The 27,904-nt window shown below is 32.9% G+C and overlaps 2 protein-coding genes across 3 annotated transcripts in view; both read left to right on the forward strand.

The window, feature by feature from the left end:
* Window positions 1-15,909, forward strand: part of LOC145331223 (uncharacterized) — a 40,345-nt gene extending 24,436 nt beyond the window's left edge. The window contains exons 9-18 of the mRNA XM_080175840.1: window positions 3,018-3,066; window positions 3,345-3,436; window positions 6,491-6,554; window positions 7,133-7,211; window positions 10,912-11,058; window positions 12,015-12,061; window positions 13,930-14,031; window positions 14,421-14,495; window positions 14,833-14,984; window positions 15,809-15,909. Of these exons, the coding sequence (XP_080031966.1) occupies window positions 3,018-3,066; window positions 3,345-3,436; window positions 6,491-6,554; window positions 7,133-7,211; window positions 10,912-11,058; window positions 12,015-12,061; window positions 13,930-14,031; window positions 14,421-14,495; window positions 14,833-14,984; window positions 15,809-15,909 (908 nt within the window). The remainder of the gene's footprint in view (window positions 1-3,017; window positions 3,067-3,344; window positions 3,437-6,490; window positions 6,555-7,132; window positions 7,212-10,911; window positions 11,059-12,014; window positions 12,062-13,929; window positions 14,032-14,420; window positions 14,496-14,832; window positions 14,985-15,808) is intronic.
* Window positions 15,910-17,020: 1,111 nt separating this feature from the next.
* On the forward strand, window positions 17,021-27,876 carry LOC145332722 (uncharacterized). 2 transcript variants are annotated; one of them, XM_080177765.1, is made up of 17 exons: window positions 17,021-17,148; window positions 18,168-18,220; window positions 19,156-19,276; window positions 19,737-19,892; window positions 19,926-19,947; window positions 20,706-20,763; window positions 21,397-21,467; window positions 22,492-22,615; window positions 23,021-23,086; window positions 23,497-23,559; window positions 23,963-24,125; window positions 24,622-24,683; window positions 25,045-25,152; window positions 25,597-25,633; window positions 26,492-26,577; window positions 27,204-27,351; window positions 27,623-27,876. In XM_080177765.1, the coding sequence occupies exons 1-17, from the start codon at window positions 17,065-17,067 to the stop codon at window positions 27,845-27,847; spliced, it is 1,647 nt and encodes a 548-aa protein (XP_080033891.1). In that variant the 5' UTR covers window positions 17,021-17,064; the 3' UTR covers window positions 27,848-27,876. The 2 variants fall into 2 exon arrangements, with proteins under 2 accessions (XP_080033891.1, XP_080033889.1); XM_080177763.1 differs by having other exon boundaries at window positions 19,737-19,947.
* Window positions 27,877-27,904: the final 28 nt, after the last annotated feature.

Here is a 27,904-nt window from a genome sequence, read left to right on the forward strand (position 1 = left end):
GGGCTTTACTCACACCCCAGGTGGAGATGGTGGTCCTGGTCCCCCCACACATTATTTTGTTTGAAATAAAAGCAAAAAATGTATTTATTGGAAGTTGGCATTTTTTCAGAGGGGGGAGTTTGTCCCACCTTAAGAAAAAAGAGCTAAAAATCATGTTTGATGTCAGATATTATCTCAATAATAGGGCAAAACAGGTTGACAATAGCATCAGACATATAGACATTGTTCTACTTTATATAACAGGATGATTAATAAAAAATAAAATAAAAATGTAATATGAGGGGGGGGGGTGTGGTTTAAACTGACACAAAATAGGATTTTACGGAAAAGTTTTATGAGATATAGAATAGATTGTAAATGTATATTTACAGTGAATAAAGTGATATTTAATTTTCAATAGAATAAGGGAACCAAGTGGTAAAAACGAAGGAAATATTAAAAACTCTTTTTAATAATATTTATGGCTGAATGTTTATGTTAAATTTAAGGCCAATTCAACCCAAGGACTACCATTGCGTCATAACAAAAAAAATGAAAATCATTACTACTGCTACTGTGTCAGGAACTAGTAGGAAGAATGTCTTGGCCTAATACCTACAGATATGCATTTAGCTTCAGCATTATCGGTATATAATCAGCCATTTTAGAGATAATTTAATGCATACAAACTCATTACTACTTTTTATTATAGGATTGAAAATGAGGGTTTGAGATGATCCTTCGTATTTCATACTTGGTTCTAACAATGTTTTATGTCATTGTTTGTAAAAAGTTAAAATATAAAAGAACTTTGTATTTCAAAAAGATTTTAAATCAAATGACTTTGGATTTTCTAAAATCTTTCTAATGTTTATCATTATTAAACCATGTACAATTTTGTTCATAAGAAGCACAGCAATATAATCTAACAGTATTGAAGGTTAAAAAATACAGTAAACTCTAGCACAGTAATAAATAGTCAGAATTCTTAACGATATTCAAAAAAATGAATAAAAAAAGTTGTGTCAATTTACCTTAAGACGTACAATGAAAAATATTGAGCAGCTATGCTAATAAAGAATTGACTTTTTGAACTATTAGAATGAGAGATCTAATATTTCTTGTCGTTTTCATTAACATTGCGTCAAATTGTTCTGTCAATCCCATTCTATCCATCTTTTTATCAATCTTTCCAGGGCTCGGCAGCCACGACTAAGCCTCAAATTTAAACCCGTTTGAAAGCTTATTTTTTTCAAAGTGGGATTGCTAATTTAGGTCAGGTTGAAACTTTCAGCTGATTTTAATTTTTTTTTTTGAAGGCTTATATACAGGTTACTGACGCGTGGCTGCCTAGCCCTACATCTTTCTATATCTCCATCCATTTATATAGTTATCAGTGATTTTGCTGTTAAATGGTCGACACTGGTGAACTTTACTCACTAGCTTGAATATATGTCCAAAAACAATCTTGTATATTTTTTTTAGTAAAACAACAGATTTGGTTAAACATCTTTGTTTTGTAAGACTAGATCCTGCACGTAATTAGAACAGGTTCTCAGCCACACTGAAACATCATATTAAATACAATTTTCTATGAATATTAAACTAAGAATCAATAAATTATTACCGGTATAACAAAACTGGTTTTAATCTTAAATTTACATTTTAAAATCTGTCTATAATACGATGCTATAGATAACACTTCTTATTAAAAAGACATTGGTTTTAATGAGAACTGATCTTGTTAAAAGTGAAGCGTTGGAAAGTGTCATGTGTGAAATAATAAAAATACGTCTAAATTCATCTCTTTTTAAGGGCGTTTTCCTGCCCACTTCTCCTCCCATCCCCCCTTTTTAGACGTATTTTATGACGTTACAAATGACACTACTAGCGCTTCGTAAAAGTTAGAAATGAGTAAATTGTGAATGAGTGAATGTTGCCAAATGATCCATTTGCGCCAATGTAAGCAAAATATTGCAGATACTCGCACAACAGAAATTCAATTTTATCCAAATAATTTTAGTTCCATGCTATTGTCAGTAGCGAGCCTACTTTATAGCCTGATATATCCATACGTCACTAAGTTTGAACCTTAAAAATCAATAATTTTGTTGGTATTTAAAGCAATTAGGTTGTTTAAATGACTTTAAGGTGATTATCAAAATGCTAAATCTTTTTTTAATTAGCCATTATAAGAATTTTCCTAAAAGTCCGTAGTCGAGCACAAAACCTCAATCTTCCTGGAAAATAAGAGGGGTGGATAGTTTTTCAGGGATAAGATAGTGGCCGATAAATTGATGTACATCTCCAATGATGATACACAAAATTACCCCTTCTATAAATTACAATTAGTGGTTGAAATGTTTGAAACACTTAACAAGTTGTTGAGCCAACGAATAAGAAAACGTTAATATTTTGGGGGCTATTGAAATAAACAGCCCTATGTCCCCTCTCGCCCTGGTAGATTTTGGTGTATTGATGCTTTAATTTTAGTTAGGTTAGATACGGGGTGCCCCTCAGGGGATAGGCATAAGGAGGACCCACCTACTTTATTCTTATCTTATTTAAATAAGAAGGGGGATGGTTCTTTGCTCGATAGGCACCATTTATCTTTAATAAAAAATATCCCTTCATATCTCTTCATAACTTACATTGAGCTGCGCTACTTATAAATGTTGTCAGTCCTGTTCACTTAAGTGATTTGTGTTTAGATAAATAAAATAAGGAAAAATATATTCAGGAAATGTTAAAGAAAATAATTTCAAGCCAAAAATATGGTGATTGGAATAAAAATTTATGATATTAAATTCAGATATGTGATTTGGGAATAAAATATAAAAGCTAAGTTGATGATACATTTATTAATACACAAAGCTAAACAGTCGGACAGAAAAAAATCAAACAAAATACCTGCGTGTATTTTTAATAACGTACTTTTTTTTCTGGACTGACAGACAAACAAACCTATGAAAGAACATATAAAGTGAGTTATAGAGTGGCTATGCTGCTAAAACTAAGCTTTTTTTCTTTTCTTTCAGGTGAACCACAAACGAAGAAAACAAACAGCACAGCGCCGTCCCCTGCCAGGTATAATTTTAAAAAATGAAACTGCATATTATTTATCTATCTTTTGGACTTTTACTTTCTATCTGTCTGAATGTCTGTCATTTCCCCAATCAACCTAAGATATACCTAAGGCCCCTAAGAAATTTTTCTTCTTCTCTTTAAAATCAAATTTAATGCGGGGAAGCAACCCCCCCCCCCCATTCCCATTTGGAATGAAGCCTTTAAAAGCCAGGGAAAATATAACTATTTTTATCTATAAATAAATAACATTAAAACTCACAAATTTCATTTTACTGCAGAGAACTTGGAAGAAAGCCGTCTTTTCATGGAAGCTCTGAATATCTTCATGCTACTCCCAATACCAACTATGCTTGCAGAAGTAACCCTATAGGTAAGAACTTTTCATGGAAGCTATGAATATCTTCATGCTACTCCTAATACCAACTATGCTTGCAGAAGTAACCCTATAGGTAAGAACTTTTCATGGAAGCTCCGAATATCTTCATGCTACACCCAATACCAACTATGCATGCAGAAGTAACCCTATAGGTAAGAACTTTTCATGGAAGCTATGAATATCTTCATGCTACTCCCAATACCAACTATGCATGCAGAAGTAACCCTATAGGTAAGAACTTTTCATGGAAGCTCCGAATATCTTCATGCTACTCCCAATACCAACTATGCATGCAGAAGTAACCCTATAGGTAAGAACTTTTCATGGAAGCTCCGAATATCTTCATGCTACTCCCAATACTAACTATGCATGCAGAAGTAACCCTATAGGTAAGAACTTTTCATGGAAGCTATGAATATCTCTTGCTACTCCTAATACCAACTATGCTTGCAGAAGTATCCCTATAGGTAAGAACTTTTCATGGAAGCTATGAATATCTCTTGCTACTCCCAATACCAACTATGCTTGCAGAAGTAACCCTATAGGTAAGAACTTTTCATGGAAGCTCCGAATAACTTCATGCTACTTCCAATATTAACTATGCTTGCAGAAGTTACCCTATAGGTGAGAAATATTATTTTGTAGCTAAGCTACTCTTCATGTGTTTGAGTCTAATTGCCTGTCTTTTAGGGATGTTATTGGGTTGCTTATTCTTTTCAGATATGAAAATATATTTACTTCCCCTTCTCTAAAAACCTTCGTTCTCCTTCAATTATCCTTTACTGCAACATACAAACATTGATATTGTCCAGGATACTGTTGATTTTTTAAATTTCCATATTGGTTTAAAAAGATTATAATTTTAAATCTACTCTATGATTCCAAATGCCCGTCTTAATATCTTATACTAATTGAAATAAAATTTTTGTTAAGTTTCAATTGGCCTACGATCTTTCATAAATTAAAACATTTGGTCACTTGGTCTTAAGCTTCAGACTCACAGACAAACGGAAAGACATTGTTCTTCTTTTTTTTCTTTTTGATGGATATTGTATCCTATGTAGGTAATATTTGTATACAAATAATTGTCAGAAATGTTGACAAGAATGGTTCCATAGTTATATAAATCTTGAATTTACAGTAATATCTATATCTAAATAATATATTACCGTGTCTATTTCTAATATTGGCCGATTAATTTACGGTGGTTGGGTAATAATGCAATTGATCTATTTTTGTACTAAATGTAAGTTAAAGGTTGTATGTCTCCAATGAAAAAGAAAGTGTTAAAAAAGGATAGTTATGTTAACCTGAAGTTAATAATAGCTGTAAAACAAAAGGAAGATAGTAAAATTAAGAAAATATTATAAAAAATTAAGAAACTTGAAAGCTTAAGTTCCTTCATGCCAGAGAGACATATGAACAAATGGACAAACTGACATACCCTTATTTTAGATCAGCTGAGCTGCTAATAAAGCTTCGTTAATAATTTCTTCAATACCTAGTTTAAACCTTGGAAATGTACCTGAATTTGAAATGTTTTTACGCAAGAGGGGTGTTTTCATGGGGGGGGGGGGTCTAGTCCCTTTACAAGAAAGGTGGAGAAGGGTATAGTGGGGTGTATCCACCTGCATTAATTTTGCCAGTTGGGTGGATACCCCCCCCCCACAGCCCCCCCTGCACGCTTCTGATTGGCATACATTATAAGTATGCTGAAATCAATGATATGAAAAGATGACCTTTCCCAATTTATCAGTCTACTGCACATTACAGGAGACGGACATGTATAAGATAGAGAATTTATTTAGTTAACTATCACATCGTATTATAAACAGCTTTCTGCGGATATAAAAAATTTGCAATTATAAGATTAAAATCATTTTTGTTAGTTTTTATAATATGGTTATACATTTTTATATTCGTAGAAAACTGTATACGATATAATATGATACATAATCTGTCAGTATGGCTTAGAACTGGTTTTAATACAGAGGATATTAATCAGCTTCGAAGCAATACTAGAAAGGTGGTTTACTCAAACTGGTCATTAATTTGATTTACTGGATCTTAATTTCTTTCCCTGATGATAACCTATAAACAATGACAAGGAAGACAGCTTTCATAACAAGTGCAGCATGAAATTGCATTACAAATGACTGCAAAATCAATGCCTTCAGTTATTGATCTTCTAAACCATCTAACGGTTTTTCAATTGGCTTAAACCGTTTAGAATATAAAATCAAAATCAATTAAAATTTTACATTTAAACATTTTTATGAAATTTTCCTTGGTAATGATATAGATATTATAAAAGGATTTTAATCACTAGTTTGTCCATAACTTTTTTGAAAAAGAGTGGGGGAGATATTTTAGGGACCATTTATGACCAAACTTGCCCCCCTCCCAAAAAAAAAATAATATCTACACGGTAACTTAATCAAGATCCTATGAAAAAGAGAACTTTTTTGATGAAGCGGTTTGCGAGATCTTTTTGTTAGCATACAACTAGACATTCAACAGCAAAATAATTAATTTTTATAAAACTTGCTTTTGGCTAAAAAGAAATATAATCTTAGATAAATATCTAACTGAAATAGACCATTCTTTTAATAAATTACTTTGGCAAGGCATGATGATTGTTTATATACCTATCTAGAATCTTATTATTAATTATATACTCTATCTACTTGACCTTCTTGACAATATATTGATACTAGCGGTGGCGCCCCTACAATATAGGGGATCTATAATTGAAAGAGTATGGAAGACAGAAAAATCACAAGACTTCAAACTAAAAATAGAATAAAACCATTATGTGGCTCATGCGAATATTTATAAAAGCGAGAACTCAGTCGATTCTGTAGTTAAACAGACCGCAGATAAAAAAACTTTACTTAATTATAAGATAGAATAAATGCATTTCTTAAAAGTCCATGTTTTTCATACTTTTAAACAATTTTCTGCGGATGTATACAATATACATGTACATTTATAAGATTAAAATCAGTTTTGATAACGCAGAGAGGGTTCGAGGATTTTTTTTTTTAGGTTTGGCTGAACCATCCCTTGGTCGAGATGGATACAGTGTTGGAAAAGATGGCTCCTTGTTCAGGTACAAAACTTAAAACTTTAATTAAGAGCTGAAAAGTGTCATGTGTGACGTCATAAAAATACGCCTAAAAAGAGGGATGAGAGGAGAAGTGGGAAAAGAAACCCTTAAAAAAGGAGATGGACTTAGACATATTTTTATGACGTCACACATGACACTTTCTAGCGCTTTGATAAACTTTAATAAACAAGGACGAATATGTATGATAGTAGGGAAGTAGTAAAAACAACTAAATAGAGATGAGCATTAGAGTAAGAAAGACGGACTGAAAGCCAACAGAAAACTTGTGAAGTAGCTTTTCTACCAAAATATATTAAAATATATGTTAGTCTATTAAGAATAAACCCACAAGAAGAAATTCTTATCTTGGAATCATATTTACTGGTCATTCTGTGTATACGAGTGCTTTTCACAGAATTAATTTACTTATTTTAGATATCATAAAAAAAATAACATTAAAAAGCACAGGGTAGCATCTCAAAAGAAAAGAATATATAATGTAAAGAGAAATGAAAATAAAGGGATTCAAAAAAGTTGAAAATCTTTTCTAACTATTTTACTTTATTTAACTGTTATTTCAGGAGCACTGGTAACTTGAATGTAGCTGGCGGTAACAGCAGGGCAGGATCTGTTAATAGGGAGATTAATAATTCTTGGAAGGTTGATAAATAGATAGATAGATTGATAGATAGACATATAGATAGATGGATAGGAAGATAGATAGATGGATAAATATTGATAGTTAGACAGACAAACGGAAAGATTAATATATAATATAATATATGAATGAATATATTTATGTATAGATAGATAATCAAATAGTAGACAGACATATAGATATATAGGTTAACGGATTGATAGATAGATAGATAACATACCTTATCCAATGTTTTTCTCATATAATCTCGTAGACCATACTTCAATAAGGATAAACTAGTTTCCATAAATCTTCCTACATTTTATAATATACAATAGAGTGCAGTGGCGTGCGAAGCACTTTGTCTAGGGGGGGGCATTTTGAAGATTTTGTAAAATTTTGCCCCCCCCCTAAATCAAAGTGCCCCGGGGGGGCACTTTGCTTTAGGGGGGGGCATTTTGATTATATATACTAATTTTAATTAAGGGCGTTTTAAGGGGTGGGATTATTTGATTATGGGCCTCCTAGTCCTTATCCCTTCTTCCCCATCCCTTCCCCCATCCCTCTTTCCCATTTATATCCCCCACCTCTTCCCCCTCATCTCTTCCCCCCATCTCTTCTCCCCCATCCCTTCTCCCCACCCTGCAATGACCGAAGGGAAGGGAGCTAGAAAGCATCTTCGAAAAAATAGTACAGAAGATAAATTAACCTTTCCCCCCCCCCCTCCACCACAAAACATTTTTAATGGGTGGAAGGGGATGTTATAAAATCTCAGCAGGAAGGATAAATAACCCCATCTTAAAAAATTGGGGGGGGGGGAGGGGATAAAAACACTCATTTTGGAAATAATTTACCAAAAATTAACCTAATACCTATGAAAAAATGATTTTAAATATTTCTTTATTGTATGACAACAAGGATGACAACATCTTTAAGTAGCAAAGCACAAAAATCATTAATAAGAATACAGACAAGTAGATTTAAAGAGCATCTGTTGAAATAAATATATATTTTAGGTAGAAAAAGTCACAAATCCTTTTTCCTGTATGTTGTGTGATGACAGTCAAAGTAAATTACATACTGGATGCTCGAAACAGCGAAAAAAAATTTTTTTTTGATATTATAATCCACAAAAAAATTTATCGTACCATAAAAACCAAAGATATAATGAACTATGTAAAAAATAAAAAAAAATTACTTGTCCTTTCATTGTGATAAAAAGCAGAAACCATTTAGAAGGGCGCAAAGCGCAAATTTTTTTCTTCAAATATGCAGGGAGGGAGGGGTTTTTGGGCTATTTAGTACACTAGTCCCCAATATTTCATAGCAGAAACCATTTGCAAGGGCGCGAAGCGCAAATTTTTTTCTTCAAATATGCAGGGAGGGAGGGGTTTTTGGGCTATTTATTTTACTAGTCCCCAATATTTCATAGCAGAAACCATTTGGAAGGGCGCGAAGCGCAAATTTTTTTCTTCAAATATGCAGGGATGGAGGGGTTTTTGGGCTATTTATTACACTAGTCCCCAATACTTCATAGCAGAAACCATTTGGAAGGGCGCGAAGCGCAAATTTTTTTCTTCAAATATGCAGGGAGGGAGGGGTTTTTGGGCTATTTATTACACTAGTCCCCAATATTTCATAGCAGAAACCATTTGGAAGGGCGTGAAGTGCAAATTTTTTTCTTCAAATATGCAGGGAGGGAGGGGTTTTTGGGCTATTTATTACACTAGTCCCCAATATTTCATAGCAGAAACCATTTGGAAGGGCGCAAAGCGCAAATTCTTTTCTTCAAATATGCAGGGAGGGAGGGGTTTTTGGGCTATTTATTACACTAGTCCCCAATATTTCATAGCAGAAACCATTTGGAAGGGCGCGAAGCGCAAATTTTTTTCTTCAAATATGCAGGGAGGGAGGGGTTTTTGGGCTATTTATTACACTTGTCCCCAATATTTCATATAAAAATTTCTTATTCGTTGGCTCAACAACTTTGGGGACTTTAATGGAATTTTGATTGGTTGGTTAATTAAGTCGAGTTTCCATACATTTCATCCAATAATTGTAATCTATATAAGGGGTAATTTTTTGTATCATCATTGGGGATGTACAAAATTTCTGTGGTAAAAAGTTTATATTATACAAAATAAAATACTTCCTATAACCTGGTTTGTTATGTTCAGTGAAAAAAGGTTATAACCTAACTGTCTGGTTGGCGCGAAGCGCCAAAAATTTTTTTTTGGAGTATTTCTTGATCTTTTTTTTTGGAAACTGGGATAGTTTTGCTTTTTGTAGGGTAGGGGGCAAAAAGGGGCATTTTTGTTGACCAGGGGGGGGCAAAATGGGGCATTTTTTAACATTTAGGGGGGGGCAGGGGGGGCGGTTGCTAGGGGGGGGGCAGGGGGGGGCGTTTTGGTCGCTAGGGGGGGGGCGATTGCCCCAAATGCCCCCTTCGGTTCGCACGCCACTGATAGAGTGGTCAACACAGTTTATTTAAACAGACGTCACCGAAACTGTCCCAATTTTGTATAACTTTTGCGGAACAAGTTCCAATTACGTCATATTTTTCTTTCCCGAAAAAGAGAAGGGGGAAAGAAAAAAAAGGGAAGGGGGGAAGAAAAAAGAGATGGGAGAAAAGGGGATTTTCCCCATCTCTTTTGAAGAGATTTTCTTCCCCCCCTCCCTTTTTCGGGAAAGAAAAATATGACGTAATTGGAACTTGTTCCGCAAAAGTTATACAAAATTGGGACAGTTTCGGTGACGTCATTTAAACATGTTATTTTTATTGTTTGATTTTAAGAAATCATTAGTTGAATTATAAATAAAAGACATGGTATATGGATTAGTAAAAATATATATTGATTATTAAAGCATGCATTTTTTCACCAGTAGAGGTAAGAAAGGAGTGTGGGGAATGCAGTTTAGCATCAGAAGATCAAGAGATAGGTGGTGAAGTATTTCAATTTATGGTTTAAAATTAACACTAACTTTTTTGTACAGTTCACTGGTACTCTATAACTTACATTATTAATTCTAATAGTAGCATAACTGTTTATTGTTGGGCTTGATTCTGGGTCATAAAAATAATACCAACTCCTATGTGCACTATTGATTTTAAGATTAATACGGAAATGACTTACCTGTGCTTTCCCTCAAAATTCCCATTGAACTAAGAACCAAATCCACCCTTAATTTTGAAATCCATTGAAAATAAAGAGGGGTATTCTGTTTATTTATGACTAACACCTCCGGGGGTCTCAAACTAACCTAACTAGGTAACAATTAACACAAGAAAAAACTACCCTTCTGTTATGTAAGATAATATATTAAATATTATTCTAAAATGAGGACTAAAACGTCTATTGTCCTCAGGTAATATTAAAGATAAACCCACGAGAAAACTTTGATTTTATCTCGTGGACATAAAAACTTGCGGTGATATGCGATATATGAAACAAGCATTGGATAGTACAATAGGCTGTTTATTACAATAGTCCCCAAAGTATTATAATAGTGTTTTCTTATTCATTGGCTAAATAACTTTGGGAACTTATAATGTATTTTGATTGGTTTATTTATTAAATTGAGAGTCCAAACCATTCACCCAATAATTGTAATCTACATAAGGGTTAATTTTGTGTATTAGCATTGGGGATGTGCATTAATTTATTGGTAATTGTCTTATACCGTTAGATTCCGATGCTGTCCTACTAAGAAATATATTTTTAGGGAGAGCGACGTAGTTCCTCTACAGACGTGAAGGGATGTGGAATCAGGACCGGGGGTAACCTGATTGAGCCCTCCTCCAAGCCCCCGCCAAGCTTCAACATGCCATTCGGCTCTGGGGCCAACAGAACTGTTAATTATAAGAAATCAAGGAAAACATTTATGATACACAATTGAATTATTAGTAGCAAAACTACTTTATAACTTGAATCTATCCGTACGTCGTCCAATATGGCTTTACGTCACAATGTCAAATCAAGTATAAAACAAAATGTACTTTTTGTTTTTTTATGGATTCATAAAATTCAAAATAGTTCCATCTAAAGTGCTCTAACAAAAATCTTTTTATATTAAAGGGTTTCTGTGCCAAACCTCTGCGAAGGCCCTTAACCTGCAGGGCTACCGAATATATAACATAACCTGCCCTAAATTAATAAACAAACAAAAACAAAATAATGCTCCTTCTTTTCAATTTATTTTTGTGGAAAACCGAAAAATATAAAAGTAAGGAAAAGTTTTAAGAAAGACAAGAGTTAAATTTAGATAAATTAAGTTATGAATAAATAATCAAATTGGTAAAATGGGACAAAATGAAGCTCATATACATTTTATATCTTGTTGTACAATAATAATTGCAAAAAGAAGGTATTCAAAAGTGAAATGGAAAAGAATTAAATAAGATAAATGTAGAATATATCAAAGAATTATAGAAGCACAGAGAATAATATAATAAGTAGCGCAGTAAAATAGCTAGCTTAAATTATTTTTATAAAAAAAACAACAGCAAGGCGGTTCGGATAATTTTAATGAATTTGTTAAATGGTTGCCCTAAATATTGCACCTGTATTTTTAAAGCTTTTGTAAGGTTAGGTCCAGAAAAGGTGAGAAGAACCCGAGGGCCATAGTATCCCTTTAAGATAGGGGCTATATACATGTTTATTGAAAAATAATAGTTGGGGTCGGTGATTCAAAAATAATCAAGTGAAAGCACCGGTAATTATAGAGTAACTGGATGCACCACGAAACGAACAATATTTGAATAGGAGAAAAGAATAAATTTTTATTAAAAATGATGTTATTAGTATCATATGTTGTTTTACTGCATTAGGACACACAAAACAACTTCTAAAAGAGAGAGAAACAAGAGCCTAAGGTGAGAGAGATCATTTTAATTTAGTTTTACTTGTGTGCATTTTGGATGGAAACTCGATTTTTCTTCATATACATGTCATAGTTTTTTTGTGTTAAGGTTACTGTAAAAGTAAAAAAGCGAGAGATGGAGGGGATTTTGGATTGTAAATTATGCTAGTACCCAAAGTTTTTAACCATCTCTTTCAATAGATGCTTGAAAACTTTCTTTTGTTAAATTTGATCAAGTTACTATCCCACCTTATAAAACCATAATTTTAATCTATTAATATTAATTTAAATTTAATTAATATACACCTTATCCTTCAGATCCCTGCTTTAAACAGAATATAAGTACACTACATCAGATATCTAAAGGGATAAGACAATCGCCAATAATCTGAAGCACATCCTTATTGAGTGTGCACAAAATTACCCCTTTTGTAGATCACACTTAGTGGTTAAAATGTTTGGACTCTAAACCTAATAAACTAACCAATCAAATTTGAATATAAGTCCCCAGAATTTTAAACCAATCATTAAGAAATCGTTATTCTAAGATTTTGTGGACAAGCATAATAAACATTCCAATGTCCCCTCCCTCCTTGACACTAAATACAACTCTTACTTAGTGTTACTTTGACTATAGTATAGTGTTCGACAACTAACATATTTGTAAAAAGAATAATTAAATTATGTCCTAATAACATGTTTTTGAAAGTTAGTTTTTTTCTTTGTTAGTTTTGTTAGTCTAACTTTTTCACCCACAAAATAGTAAGTTCTTATGTTATTAACGGATTTTTAGAAGCGAAGCTTCTCTATAAATCACTTTGCATGTTAATCTTTAATACAAAGTAGAATGATGTCTGTCTGTCTGTCCGTCTGTTTGTCTGTCCGTCCGTCTGTCTGTCTGTCTGTCCGTCCGTCCGTCCCTTAAGATCTTGGTAACCACTGAACCGATCGGATTCTACTCTTCAGGGTATATACCTATTGGTCCTGTGGTGATTTTAGGCTATTTCTTGGGGAGTGGGACACCCCCCCCCCAAAAAAAAAATGAAAATTCCCCCCCTCCCCCCAAAACTTTTTTTCTTGGGAACACATTAGACCAAGCACCAGTAGTACTTTATCTATTTTTTTTAATTATGTCTTGGGGCAAATCCCCTAGAGGCTAGGGGCGAAGCCGCTAGTTAATCTATAATGCAATTGTATTGTCAATATATATATTTCTCAATTAAAGAATGAATTCCTTTTTTATTAAAGAGGATCAGGGATAAGACAAAGGACGATAAATTAATGTACATATCCAATGATGATAAAAACAAAAAAACTTCTTTTATAATAAAATTGTTGGCTGAAATGTTTGAACCCTTCAAGCTTGTACCAAGCTATCAAGATTTATTGAAAGTACTTAAAGTTTTTAAGATAATAGATAAGAGAATGAGTTATAAAACTTTGGGTACTAGTTCTATTATTTACTTTCTAATGTACCCTTCCTTCCTTGATAGCGTAGCTCATTTGCTACTTCTTGTGATGATTTCAATTGCTTGAAATATGTGCTATATAACTCACTTTGTCCACCCGTCTATAAATATTTGAATTAAATATTTAGATTATAAAATATATTTATTAATGTTGTACAAAATTAGTTAAAACTTTATTTCAGTATGCCTTCGGTTCTAAGCCAAACTGAAATATCATGTATAGCATCGTATAACAGACAATTTTCCACAAATATTGAAACATTATAATATTACTACAAATTTGTTATCTAGGGTCTTCGGCCCGTTGGAACTAAAATTACAGGCTTTAATCTTACAATTGCTCATTTTAATATCAGCGGAAAGCTGTCTAAAATACGATGCGATAAACAAATATTCAATGCTTTATTTTCAGTGGTGACAATAGAAGCCTGGCAGAGTTGAGCCATAGCGAAGAACATTCTACAATGAATGTAACTGTCAGTAGACCCAAGGGACGGGCACAGTCTATGCCTCGGTAAGTATCAATTACAGGGCAGCTTTAGTAAAGCGATGATTTTTATTATTATAGTCTTTAAGTTAGAAGTTTATCTTTGTTTATAATTAGTGTCCTTACGTCCATCCATATGTAACGCATAGCTCTTATCGTTAACGTAGGCATATTAAAATTGCCCAATCGATGTCAAAGTAAACGTAGTGAAATGCTATTATGATGTCATCAATTTCATAGTAAATAAAATCGTTGCTTTCCCGTAAAGTACCTCGCAAGCAAAAAAAAACCTTACATGTAAAATACAAAAACACCATAAAATTAACTCCCTTATTTTATTGGTTTTAAATTTTCGAAAAATCTTAAATATTATTTTGCCCTTACTTTTTACAACAATTCAATGTTATTTTTTTTAGTGGAGAAGTGAATCAATGTGAAACAAGTTATACTCTCTCTTTACCACCTTCTAGAAATACTTCTAGACAACCTAGGTAATTACAATATAGACATGTATAGATAGATAGATATGAACATAAACAAGTTATACCCTGTCTAAAACATCTTCTAGAAATACTTCTAGACAACCTAGTTAATTTCAATATAGACTTGTATAGAGAAGCTTTTTATAATGCATATAAAAATGATATCATACTGGCCTACAACTGGTCAATTGAAATGTATACTGGCCTGCCATTGGTAAATTTAGTCTGTTTATTGGCCTATCATTGGTCATTTGTATTGTATAACGTCATTGTTTTTATATGCATAGACATCCTGTTACTTTTATGTAAGAATACAAACTTATAACCAAAATTTATTATTATTTAGTGTTGAGCCAGAATCTAGGCGAGTACTGAGCCGACATGGTAGTGTTGAAATATTTGATGCTGGATATAAGATGACTATTCCAAATAAAATGTCAAAATATGCTTCTCAGACAAAGCTGGAGGAAATCCAAGCTGATCATTATTTCTTTCCAGGTTATTGACAGATAGAAGGTTAGACAGCTAGGGAAGATAGAAAGATAGAAGGTTAGACAGCTAGGTAAGATAGAAAGATAGAAGGCTAGACAGCTAGGGAAGATAGAAAGGTAGAAGGTTAGACAGCTAGGGAAGATAGAAAGATAGAAGGTTAGACAGCTAGGGAAGATAGAAAGATAGAAGGCTAGACAGCTAGGGAAGATAGAAAGATAGAAGGTTAGACAGCTAGGGGTGATGGATAGAATTTGAAAATCAAAGCAGAATTTTAAGGGAAGGGTAAGTTTAGTGAAAAAGAAATGTTATTTTTTCACTTTGAAAAATAAAAGGATCTGGTATAGTTAAAATAGTGAAATGTTCCTGATAACGATCTCCAAAAGTTTATGATCTTTAAAGGTGGAACGTATAGATTATACTCGCAAAAAAATTTAATCTACAAATAATCTGGAATAGGTTTTAATCAATAATTCACAGTTATCTCGCAATGCACATAAATGCACCAAAAAAACTTATTTACACGTTTTTTCTTCAGTTAAGCTTTCTCTTTGCATCATTGGATCTTGAGTATTCCAGATTATATACATGGCCTTCTTATGCCGCTTAAAATGGTCCGCGGGAATGACATGTACGTACAGTTCAGCCGTTTGGCCGCTAACACCTTTTTTTGGAGATTTTTGGAGATAATCATTACCAGGAACATTTTACCGTGAAGTAGTGCACTAGATCCAAATAAAAATCTTTTTTAAAAGCATTACATCCAGACAGACAGACAGACATAAACATTTATATGAAGATTAACTTCGAAATTAAATGCCTAATTGCTTTAGGAAAAGAAGTGGTAGAGACAGTTACACCTAAAGTGAAGCCTTCTGTTCAGTGTATTGGCGTTGAAGTTAAACATGGTAAGCTCTCATTAATAGTACGGTAGCTATCAGCTTATAGTGCCAAATAAAAAATGACGTCATAAAATACAAATGACCAATGATAACCCAGTATACATTGTAATTGACCAATAGTAATATGTATACTGGCCTATCATTGGTCATTTGGATGACGTAATTTTTAATATGCACTATAAGCTGCTTCGTATGGTAGTGAGATATATATATGTCCTTATGTTGCATAATATCTCTAAAATGTCTATGTAGAGCAATATTAGTGCACCAAAGGGATCTATTCGAAACGGAAATACAGAAGCAGAAAACTATCCGTAAAGACTTTGATAAAACCATTCTATTGTGTATGTAGATCATCTAAAAAAATGAGAACTTGATCAGTTCAGTGGTTTTAGAAATCTTTATGGAAAAAACAAATGTCCCTTTTACTTTATATAATACTAGCACATGCACCCCTAGAATCTATGGCCTCTGTTTTCAAAGGGATAAGATGGGGGCAGTAAAATAGCCTTAACTTATCCCAAGGCTTTAATAAAAAATGAATAGCCTAAAACCATCCCAAGACTTATGTGAAGCATTCATGAAAGGGATAACCCAATCAGTTCTCTAGATTTAGAAGTCTTAAGCTTCAGTCAACAAAACCTAAACCTTACTACTTTATATAATTGGATGGTGCAAACGGACGTCATGCAAAGACCCAATTTACAATAGTTTGAGGCATTTTTTGTGCTAATAAAATATTGTTAGTTAAAGTGTTAAAAAGGTTTCTTGCAAAAATCATCGTAATTAGTGGAAAAATCAAAGTGGTTGATGAGTTAATTTATAACTAACGAATTTAGATTATTTCCCATTACAGCAGGGAAATAGGGATAGGACAATGGGCGATTAATTCAATTTCAGAAGTCTAGCCTAATAGTATAGAAAACCAGTTTTGTTTGTTTTAAGTTAGTTGTCTGCTAGTGTTTGTTGTGTTGATAATTTTTAATGAGTTTGTACTCAAGAAAAATAATCCCAACAACAAAAAATGTATTACAAGAAAAGACAGACAGACAAATGGAGAACACGTTCGCTTTATAAAGCACTAACTATTTAGGTATATACATTTTGTTAAACATTTGCAAAACATACACAAACTTTTGCAGAGTAGCTTTTGTAATATATTTACTTTAGATGGAAAGGTGGAAAAAATGTCTGAACAGAGTTCTGAAATAAAAGAAGAATTATCAAATCTGACAAATCAAATTACAAACTATACTACTGCTAGCTCAATGGTAAGTAATTATAATAAATAATTTTTAAAAGCGAAGCTTTTTTTATAATTAGGGTCGGTCCGTCCGTCCGTCACGGATAGCTTTTTTCGTTAATTTATACATGTTAGAGTTGTCCTATCGATTTCAAATTTTGCATGGTGATTCCTTTAGTAGTAAGGTACGATTTAGAAAGCTTAGCAACTCTATAATCATTACCAAAATGTCCGTACGTCCATTTTAAACATGTTGATTTTTTTACTTTTTTAAATAGCTTTTTTCGTTAATTTAGGCATGTTAGAATTGTCCTATTGATTTCAAATTTTGCATGGTGATTCCTGTAATAGTTAGGTACGATTTAGAAAGCGTAGCAACTCTATAATCATTACCAAAATGTCCGTACGTCTATTTTAAACATGTTGATTTTTTTTACATTTTTAACAACAAATTTGTATATGACCTAATTATCCGATTGGTCAGATTTTTGGTGTACTGATTCCTGGGACAACAAAGTACAATATTATAAGCGAAGCAACTCTATAATCAAGTCCTAAAAATGTAAGTATGTCCATAAACATTATCCTGTATCAAGCAGTTTTTCAACAAATTTACTTACAATTTTGCTTTGACTTTTATACATTCGCATTCTGATTATTCAGTTCTGACATTATACAGCTGTTAATGTCCGTTTGTCCTACCGTTTCAGAGCTTCGCTTTTATGGATGTTGTCATCCTTGTTTATTTATAATTATCACAAATCAATTTCAAGACCTTGATATAAATAAAGAGTAGCCTAAAACGATCTCGAGACATTTGTGAAGCTTTTCTAAAATGTGAAAATTGGTCGGTTTATTAGTTATGGAAATCTTAAGCTAAAGAAAATAAGCTTTACTACTTTATAAAATAGGGTCCTTAAACAGGGAGAAACCAGTTTTTTGTAGTAACCATCGCTTAAACAAGCTAATAGGATACCATATGATATTATAAACAGCAAATTAGCTTAACTACTTAAATTAATTTAAGATCATTGGAATACTTTTTAGGCTACCAGTGTATCAGAAACTTGTCAATCCTACCAATCCATGCAATCTTCTTCAGGAAATGACAATTTAGTATTATAAAAAGTCTACTTACATAAGTGACTTGTTAAGCAGGGAGTAAGGGAGGGGACAATGGGCAATCAATTCAATTTAAGAGTATTTGCTGAAAGACCTTGAAATCCAGGTTAATCCAGAAAATATGGAGGAAATTGTAAAGAGAGAGTTAATACAATACAGAAAACTATAAGATTAGAAGAAAGTTTTAAGAAAAAATCATTTATTTGAAAATTATATTACCAGCACATCAGACTGACTTAACCATTCTGTAATTAATGACTAGAAAAATCTCCCTGGAACCCATTCAACCTTATAGCCACATAACCCAAAATTTAATTGGATTCTTAGATTGTTTATTAAACAAATATCACAATAAAGTTTTTATCTATGAAATGATATTTTCTGGAGAGAAAAAAATTGTTAAATCCAGCCACATCATAACAAATTAAGTTTATTGATACTTGTCTGTAATATTCAAAACTAACAAACGAGTTAGCGGCATTTTGTGCGCTAGTACCCAAAGACAGTCAGAAACTGCTAAATTCTTGCACATTCCCTTAAAGCGAGTACCCAAAGTCTGAGACTCCTAAAAATTGCATATTCGGTCCATTGTCCATCCCATACTCCTTGCTAGTTAAGTTTAATCAAATCTCAGGGGTGTAAGCTTTAGGGAGGTGTATTACAGATAAAAAAAGGGGGGGGGGGTATTATTTTATGTAAGAAAATATAAGATATTAGTCAAAGCTTTTTAAATTAAATTTATAAAGTTGCACCTCAATTAATTTTAAGAGTGGTGTGACTTTTTCACTTCACACTCACAGCCCCCTTAATGGCTGTTCTATAAGGCTGTATCATTGAATGTATTGCATTTAACAGCTGTAGGGAAGTAAAATAGGCGTTTAAATTTTTTAAAAACTAATTTGCCATAACTTATAGAATATAAAGAGCATAGCTCCTATGAAGAGTCAATATGTTCAAGTCAAACTATAGAATCTTCCACCCAACAGAGTATGCAATATAATCAACAATCCATGGAGTCAGCACAATCTATACAGGTCAGAAAAATAGTTTTCCAGTGTGGCTTCGGAACCGATCAAGATCAATTGGATTAGAACCGATTTTCAGCCATACTGAAATACCTTTGGCCCCGCGGGGCAAACAAAACTGATTTTAATATTATATTATTTAATTTGGATATTCGCGGAAAGCTGTTTATAATACGATGCTATAAAATACTTTTCTGTCCGTGACACTTTATAAAAATTTGCCGTAGCCTAACACTATTTGTGGGAGTTTTAAAAACTTTTGGTATGAATTATTATAGTAAATTATTTGCTTGTCTAAGTCGTTTTTTTTTCTCGAATTTTTACATTTAAGTAATTTACTCAATAGTTAGTTATATGATTGTGTGCCTGTCTGTTCAAAATTAAAATATAGTCTATTTTAGCCCACTTTTTGGGTTTTAAGGATGACAACTTACAACATGTATGTAGGTAATTTTCATATCATTTTTAGAACTGTACTCAATCATCCCAACAAAGTACCCAGTATAGCCAGCAATCTTCGCAATCAATGCAGAAGTCCGTACAATCCATCAATCAATCCAATCAGTATAACCAGCAATCCACACAGAATAATGTTCAGTATAACCAGCAATCCACACAGAATAATGTTCAGTATAACCAGCAATCCACACAGAACAAGTCAAGATCAAGAAACCCATCAGGTATAAACATTAGAAGAGTTCTTATGAAAGTAAAATTAATCTACTACTCTTTCTTTCCTTCTATTGTATGGGCTACCATAATAGTGGGGGCACGAGTTATATGTAACCCTATCCACGGGGTGGAGACCCTGTCTCAATTAGTATTGGGTCTTTAAAATTAGCTACTAGCGTCGGAAATATCAACATAGCCGAAAGGACAGAAAATAATTTGCTACCGGACAAAAAGGGTCTCAACAACTTGGGCCAGCTAGTTGTTGGTTATACATCTATACTTACACATATATTGAACTACCAAAAGTAGAATTTCACAATACAATCAAAACCGTTCTATATATTCTTACACCCACTTTTTGTCAAAAACACAGTGGTTGTAGTGGTAAAAGTGGCAGCACCCCCCTAATGATATACCACTACCACCACTTTAGGTGCTACTACCGACTGTGCCCTTAGCATCTATGATGTCTTCATTTAAAAATTATAGATAAAAACATATGAAACTTTCCTGAAATGCAGAATTCAAACGGGGCAGTGTACGGTTAATCTTAACGGACAGAAAAAAAACGTAGAGGGACAAAGTGTCTCAAAAATCAGCCTTGTGCCATCATAAAAATGAATGATTTTCCATCTCATTTTTAGGAGGTTTTCTTTCCCACTTCTCTCATCTCCCTCATTTTTATGACGTCACATTTTTATGACGTCACATTTTTGAGTCACTTTGTCCCTCTACGAGAAAACCTTACTAGTTTGTATACTTTAAGGTGGAAATGCTACAATTGTACAAGGGCATAAGTTCAACATTGAAAACGCACTTAAAAGGTAACATTTAATCAGCTGCTATTTAAAATAGAGGGCTGAATTTTTTTAAAGAGGTCCCTCTCCCTTTATCTTCTCTTTTACAGAAGGAATATTAATGGACGGTAAATTGATTCTTATTCCTAATGTTTTAAATATAACTACCCTTTCTTTACATTACAATTATTGGTTGAAAAGTGTGAACACTGCTTGTTTTAACTAACTACTTTAGATTAGATAAAAATAACCAAAGTTTTAAGCCAACGAATTGGATAAAAATCATTGTACCATAATAATTTTCTGTCCATTTTGCTCTTTTACATTGATATTGTTCCTATAGTCAGATCAACCTTCTATAAGATTAGGGAATAATAGACTTTTAATTTATAAATGACTTTTAATAATGAATTTTTTTTGAAGGTTTATAACAATTACATTAATACCCATTATTGTAATATGTTTTCGAACACCGTAATAGTGTCTGACTGATTATGACGTAAAAAAAATTAGCCAATGAGAGGCCACTTTAAATTTTACCATAAGTCATTAACGGCCTCTCATTGGCTATTTTTTTTTGTTACGTCATAATCAGTCAGACACTATTACGGTGTTCTATGTTTTCTTTCCATGATCCATAGATTAATTTGTATTGTCTAGAAATTCCCGCACTTGTTCAACAGAAAATATTGTAAAAAGTTCACAAATGACCAACACATCAACATCTACAGGTATTAACCTCATTTTTCAAGTGACCAATAAGAGATGTTCATGTAAACAACCTAAATTGACGACAATTTTTCCCTATTTATAATATTCAAGTATATTCTTCATTCAAACAGGAAATTTCTATCTCTTATGTAAAGGTTTTCCTATATCTTTAAAAAGAATTCTTGTTTAATAATTTGCAACTACTGAGTAATAAACAAAGTTCTAGTAAAGCAAAGACAATCTTTCTTAAAATCTATTTAGATTATCTACAAACTTCTACTACAGAGCATGATAAACTTAATTTTTTTTAAATGCGTAACTTAATAGTAATTTTGAAACAATAGTACAATTTTCTTAAGTTTAAAAAGGGTAGGGAAATAATATATATTTTTTTGAAGCATAGAAACTCTACAAATATGGTCTCTTTTACCATTCTCTGCCTAATCATCTATATATCTATTATTGGTTAAATGTTAAAAAAGCTGGATGTTGGCCTGCAACAATATCTATCTATCTATCTATTAGTGTAGAGAGTGGTTCAATGTTGAAACAGCTAGATGTAGACCTGCAACAATATCTATGTATCTATTTATTATTATAGAGAGTGGTTCAATGTTGAAACAGCTAGATGTAGTCCTGCAACAATATCTATGTATCTATTTATTATTATAGAGAGTGGTTCAATGTTGAAACAGCTAGATGTAGCCCTACAAAATATCTATTTATTATTATAGAGAGTGGTTCAATGTTGAAACAGCTAGATGTAGCCCTACAAAATATCTATCTATTATTATAGAGAGTGGTTCAATGTTGAAACAGCTAGATGTAGCCCTACAAAATATCTATCTATTATTATAGAGAGTGGTTAAATGTTGAAAAAGCTAGATGTAGCCCTACAAAATATCTATCTATTATTATAGAGAGTGGTTCAATGTTGAAAGAGCTAGATGTAGCCCTACAAAATATCTATCTACTATTATAGAGAGTGGTTCAATGTTGAAACAGCTAGATGTAGCCCTACAAAATATCTATCTATTATTGTAGAGAGTGGTTCAATGTTGAAACAGCTGGATGTTGCCCTGCAACAATATGCACACCAACAACAGAAACAACAGGCAGAACAAGTACATTATGTTGCAAAGGTTCAGAGCAGAACTACTTCTAGAAGGTATTCTTCAAATGTTTAAATCTAAAATAAATAAATGTTTTTTAAAGCTTCAAAACTATTTGCACATTTAAATTACCACATTACATTAAGACATAGCGAGAAAAGCTGAGTTATGTGCAACATTTTTCCCATTTTCCTACACTTTGCAAGAATTTATTGAAAAAGTAAAAATGTATAGGTAATTGTTCTGTGTGTGAAATATTAGTTTACTTACATATATTTTTTGAGACTGCGCTACTTACCTCTTAGGACATAATTGTTTTAGACAATTTATATATATAAAAAGAGATGACCGGGTCCGAGACACTATAAATCTTTCTTGAAATCTAAAAACAAATCGGTTCGGTGGTTAGCCGAATCTTGACATTAGAATTTTATATCAATTGAATTTATATTTTTTTAAAGAAATTCCATATCTGTAAATGGAGAGGAGGAGGTGACCAATATTACTGTCTCCCTTCCAAGTTCCAGGTAAATTATTTATATACAAGTTAAGACTTCTCAGACAAAGGTCGTGCAATCAAAGGGTTGGTTATCTGTTGGATGTTACTAACCTTATATCCACCAATGGGCCTTAGAGCATTGCATCCCATTTCAAACGAACATCAATATATCTTATAATTTTTATTATAAACTTAATATATTCCAAAAATAAAGTGAAATGATCAAATAATTCCAAGAAAATGGTTGAGAAAATTGTTTGGACATACAGACTTTTGATAATGATTATAGATTTGCAACGCTTTCAAAATTGCACCTAGCACAGAAAATAATTTATGAAGTAGGTTCAGGATAAGAGTTCTATGTTAAAGATGGACTTACCGACCAGAATATAAAAGTGACTACTTTAAAACAATATAATTTATTTGATTAATATTTAGAAATCAGAGCAGGAATCACAGCAGACGTGGCAGCGTGGAACCTTGTGGCAAAAGATCTTCCAGGTATAGTCTATTTTAATACTATTAGAACATTTGTTTATCCTTATAATAAAGAGCAAGATCTCTGTTTGTCTGTCTGTATCAAAGGATCTCGATAACCGATGAACGAATATTGTTCTCCTTTATAATGTAGCTTCTCATGGGCCCTGGGAAGTTTTATAACTATTTTGGGGGAGGGTACCAAAAACCTCCCAAGACAAATCGCCAATATTTTAAAGTTCCGCTAGACGGAGCCACTGTATGACTTACTGGACGTCCAATCGTACAAGGGTGTCAAAACTTTTCAATTTAAAGAAGGGAGATCGAATTCTCTTTTCCTCCTAATATTTACAATCTAAGAAAATCACAATTCCAAGCATAAGACTTAGAAGGGGAGTGTAATTGATCAATTCTTTATAAATTTTAGACGTAATTCTTTGGACGTATATACAGCTGAATATGCCATCAAGTTGGCTAAAGATGTATCGGATAAGAACAAGAACAATACAAATACAAATGCAGCCAACAAGGAGAATAATAATAAATACAAGATTGATACACTTGAACAGAAATCTGCTTTCCATATTAAGGTAATAAAAAAGGAAATATAGATTAATTTCTAAAAGTGATCCATCCTTCTGTCTATAACCAATAGCTCTGACTGTTAATCTAAACATAATTAAAGAACATAGTAAACGTGTCTGACTCTGATTACGGCGTAAAAAAAAAATAGCCAATGAGATGCCACTATAAATTTTACTATTGGTCAATTACAGTGTATATTGGCCTCTCATTGGCTAATTTTTTACGTCATAATCAGAGCCAGACACTTTTACTAGGTTCTAATTAAATCAATCTCTTGATTTCAAAAGATTCCTATAACGATAAGGTACATTGTAGGAAGAGCAGCTTAACTCCAATTTTTCGAATTAAACCATTTTTACATAAATATTTGCATGATTTAGTTTAGGCACCATGAAATAAGTGACGCGCTCACTTTATGTTTGTCAATGTTAGTTTGTCCGTCTGATTTGTATAGCTTAACTTTTATGGATTAAGTCATTTTTTGTATTTCATGTTTTTTAGGTTGCAAATGAGGCAGATTCTGGATTAAATCTTTGTGGAAGATGCCACCTACCGACACACAAGTAAACTATTTTCTTTATAATTAATTAATTTTAAATATTTTAAGTAATTTTCTACTTTTTACAAGCAACTAGTAGCTACGCCTATAGAGTCCTCAGGGGCACTTTATGGAGGGGGGGGGGGGGGTTAAGGGGCGATTTCTCTTAGAAGACGGGTCATACCCTAAACAAAAAAAGTCACACAACCTATGAGAAGACATGTTGTAAAGGAGAACCATATCAGTCCAGCGAAATCCTTTGCCACTGACAAAGATATCTTATTGCTTTTTACTACATATACAATTTTACAATAATGGATTTTTGCTAGTTTTAAAAAAAGTAAATTTCAATTATTATTTAGTATTTGACTTTATAAACTATTTAGAACAGCTGATTGTACTGAATACGCTGAATCTGTGTGTCCTTGTTGTCTATCCTGGGATCATTGGATTGATTCCTGTCCCATTCAACTCAATGAGTATGTTTGTACCAGGTAATATAATGAAAAGTTGGTTTAAAAAGAAAAATGAAATTAATTCGTTACAAAATTATCCAAATAGCAGGGGTCTCACATTGAGGGCGACTGTGGTTTGTTGAGTATTGTTTCTTTTAATGATGATTTAATAAATATAGATGTGTCTTCAAGCGAACACTAATCTAGGAGATTAAAAAAATTTATTTAACAAAAAAAATCTTCCGTAGTTAAATATTTTTTTTTCTCAGCTAACAATTGCTCATTTTTTTACCCATTGATACATGTCATGTTGGGTGGATAAGACTGCAGCTTACGCCGGAAAGGCCGTTGATTTGGGCGGAAATTTGAATCGTAAAACCTTTTTTACCCAAAATATCATAAAAAAAACCTCTTTTTACTATTAAGTAATCATTAAGATTATATGACATAACTATAATTAATAATCTGTAATATTTTGTTCAGTTGCAACTATATTGGTCATCTAGAAGATGTTCATCAAGTAAGTAACATTTATCATTTTTAATTAATTAAACCATTAACTTAAACTTAAAAATAAATTATACTTATTACTCTAGCCCAAATTTAAAATAAATGAATTAAAAGCCTAAGCGGGCCATGGAAAGAAATTAAGTAGCGGGTTTTTTGGTATTTTCACAGTAGCTTTTGATAGGTTATTTCCTGCAGGGTAAGGAAATAGGTAGGGTTGGGCCGGATACTTTTTTGGCCGGATACCGGATATCCGGCTGATTTCAAATGCCGGATATCCGGTTAACGACGGATATCCGGCAAATATCCGGTTATCCGGCCAAATTACCATATATTAAAGTAGCAAAAAAAATTTCTTCAGAAATCTTATATAAATTTACATAAAGATGAACATAAAGATAAAAAATGTTCTTCTAGCTTCAATAATAAGAAAGTTATAGCCATTAAAAATTTTAAAAAGCAGAGATTTTTGGTGTAAAGTATAAAAAATTATATAGCCGGATATCCGGCCGGATAGTTTTAATATCCGGTATCCGGCCGGATATTGAAAATAGCCGGATATTCGGTCGGATATCCGGCCACACCGGATATCCGGCCCAACCCTAGAAATAGGCCCCTTCAGGGTTAGAGCCCCCCCCCCCCCCGGGTGCCAGAAATGGGAGAAAAGTACTGTACAAATACGACGAAACCCACTACTTTGTTTTCTTCCCATGGTGCAACATTTCTAATCTTTATTTGCTTAAACCTATAAACTGAAAGTATAAAAACTAATTATACTTTTAATGAAGCCCAAATTCAAAATTGATTTCAAAGCCTAGTTCAAAAGTATTTTAAATTTCATTAATAAAAACGTAATTAATAATTATATAAGGCGAGCAAGTATAAGCAGAGAAGAACCTGTATTGACCTGTTGGGCTGGGAACCATTCCAACTTTGGTTCTATGAACCAGATTTCAGGTATTCATAGATTTGTCATGATGTTTGCCCAGCCGTCCGTCCCTCAAAACTTCTAATTATCTTTCAAAACTGGTAGCATTCTTTCAATATGCAGTTTTAACGGTTTTAGTCGACTATAAGTCATTGTTTAAAAGTAGTTATTGATAAATGGAATGAGAATTTTCACGAATAATTTCAGATGACAACCTAAAAAGTAAAAATCTTATATTATCAAAAACGTAATGGTTACAAACCAGGTAATCCTCCTGAATTTTGAAATAAATTAGAAAGAGAGGGGGCGTTAGTTTTTCTGTAAGTCTAACCCTTCCAGTATGCCCTAATTTTGCGGGGACTTTACTTAATGTGTCTTAACCCTGCGAGACTACCCATACATGTTGAAAAATAGCTACGTAACAAATAAATGAATATCTTTATATTGCCTATATGCCTATAAATGACGTCAAACAATACAAATGACCAATAATAGGCCATTACACAGACTAAAATACCAATGGCAGGCCAGTTAACAATTGAATTGACCAATGCAATGGTTGGCCAGTATGAAGTCATCTTTTATAGACATTATACCAAACTTCTGAATATAAAGAATATAAAAACTTACAGTTCAACAATTCTTTACAATTAAGAAACTGGTGGCAAGTAACAGGATGTTGTGGAGTGCCTCTGTACAAGATTTACCCCAGGAAAACACAATGGAGAAAGGAGAGGAAACCAGAGCCGGAGGGGGGAAACCCTCTCTCCAAGGGAGACAGTGTGGATGACTTGATTGCTTCCGTAAGTCTTAAATAATGATTTTATATTTGCACTTAATGGCAATCAATGATGTCAATATTCATAAGTAGCTGGGGACTCAAGTGTAAAATTTAGTTAAAGTCTTAATGTTCATTATTTTTTGATTCTGCTATAGAGTTTTATTCTAGTAAAGAAACTGATCAAAATAGATTGTAGTCATTGAAATATCATTCCCTTTAGCGTTTAAAAAACACAGAAACAAAAATAATATAAAAAGCTCAAAATATAATTTTTGTAAAATACATATTTACAGGTATTAAAACAGAGAAAAACCAGACCAACGCCAAAAAGCGACGACGAATCAAGCGGTCGCAGCTCTCCTGACATCCGTGGACCAGCGGCTGATGCGGCAAAAATGACTGCGGATGACATTGACTTGACAGAAAACGGCGAATCCTTACCTCGCCGTAAAGCCCGTACATTTTCAGCCACCCTACGATCACTGGATCAAGATATACTCGCAGAGTTAGACTTGTAAAATCCATCTAAATAAATCTATTAAATAAATTTCCAGCATTGCTTTGAAACCGATTAA

This window comes from Acartia tonsa, chromosome 11, assembly GCF_053477335.1.
Source record: "Acartia tonsa isolate MP-2025a chromosome 11, ASM5347733v1, whole genome shotgun sequence".
NCBI lineage: Eukaryota > Metazoa > Arthropoda > Copepoda > Calanoida > Acartiidae > Acartia > Acartia tonsa.

What these genes read in the sequence shown, in the direction of transcription:
- LOC145332722 (XM_080177763.1), top strand. Translation starts at nt 17,065, where the DNA reads ATGTCTGAACAGAGTTCTGAAATAAAAGAAGAATTATCAAATCTGACA. An exon ending in AGCAGAACTACTTCTAGAAG is followed by an intron (nt 22,616 to 23,020) that starts GTATTCTTCAAA and finishes ATTTTTTTAAAG; the next exon opens with AAATTCCATATCTGTAAATG. An exon ending in GTCTCCCTTCCAAGTTCCAG is followed by an intron (nt 23,087 to 23,496) that starts GTAAATTATTTA and finishes ATTAATATTTAG; the next exon opens with AAATCAGAGCAGGAATCACA.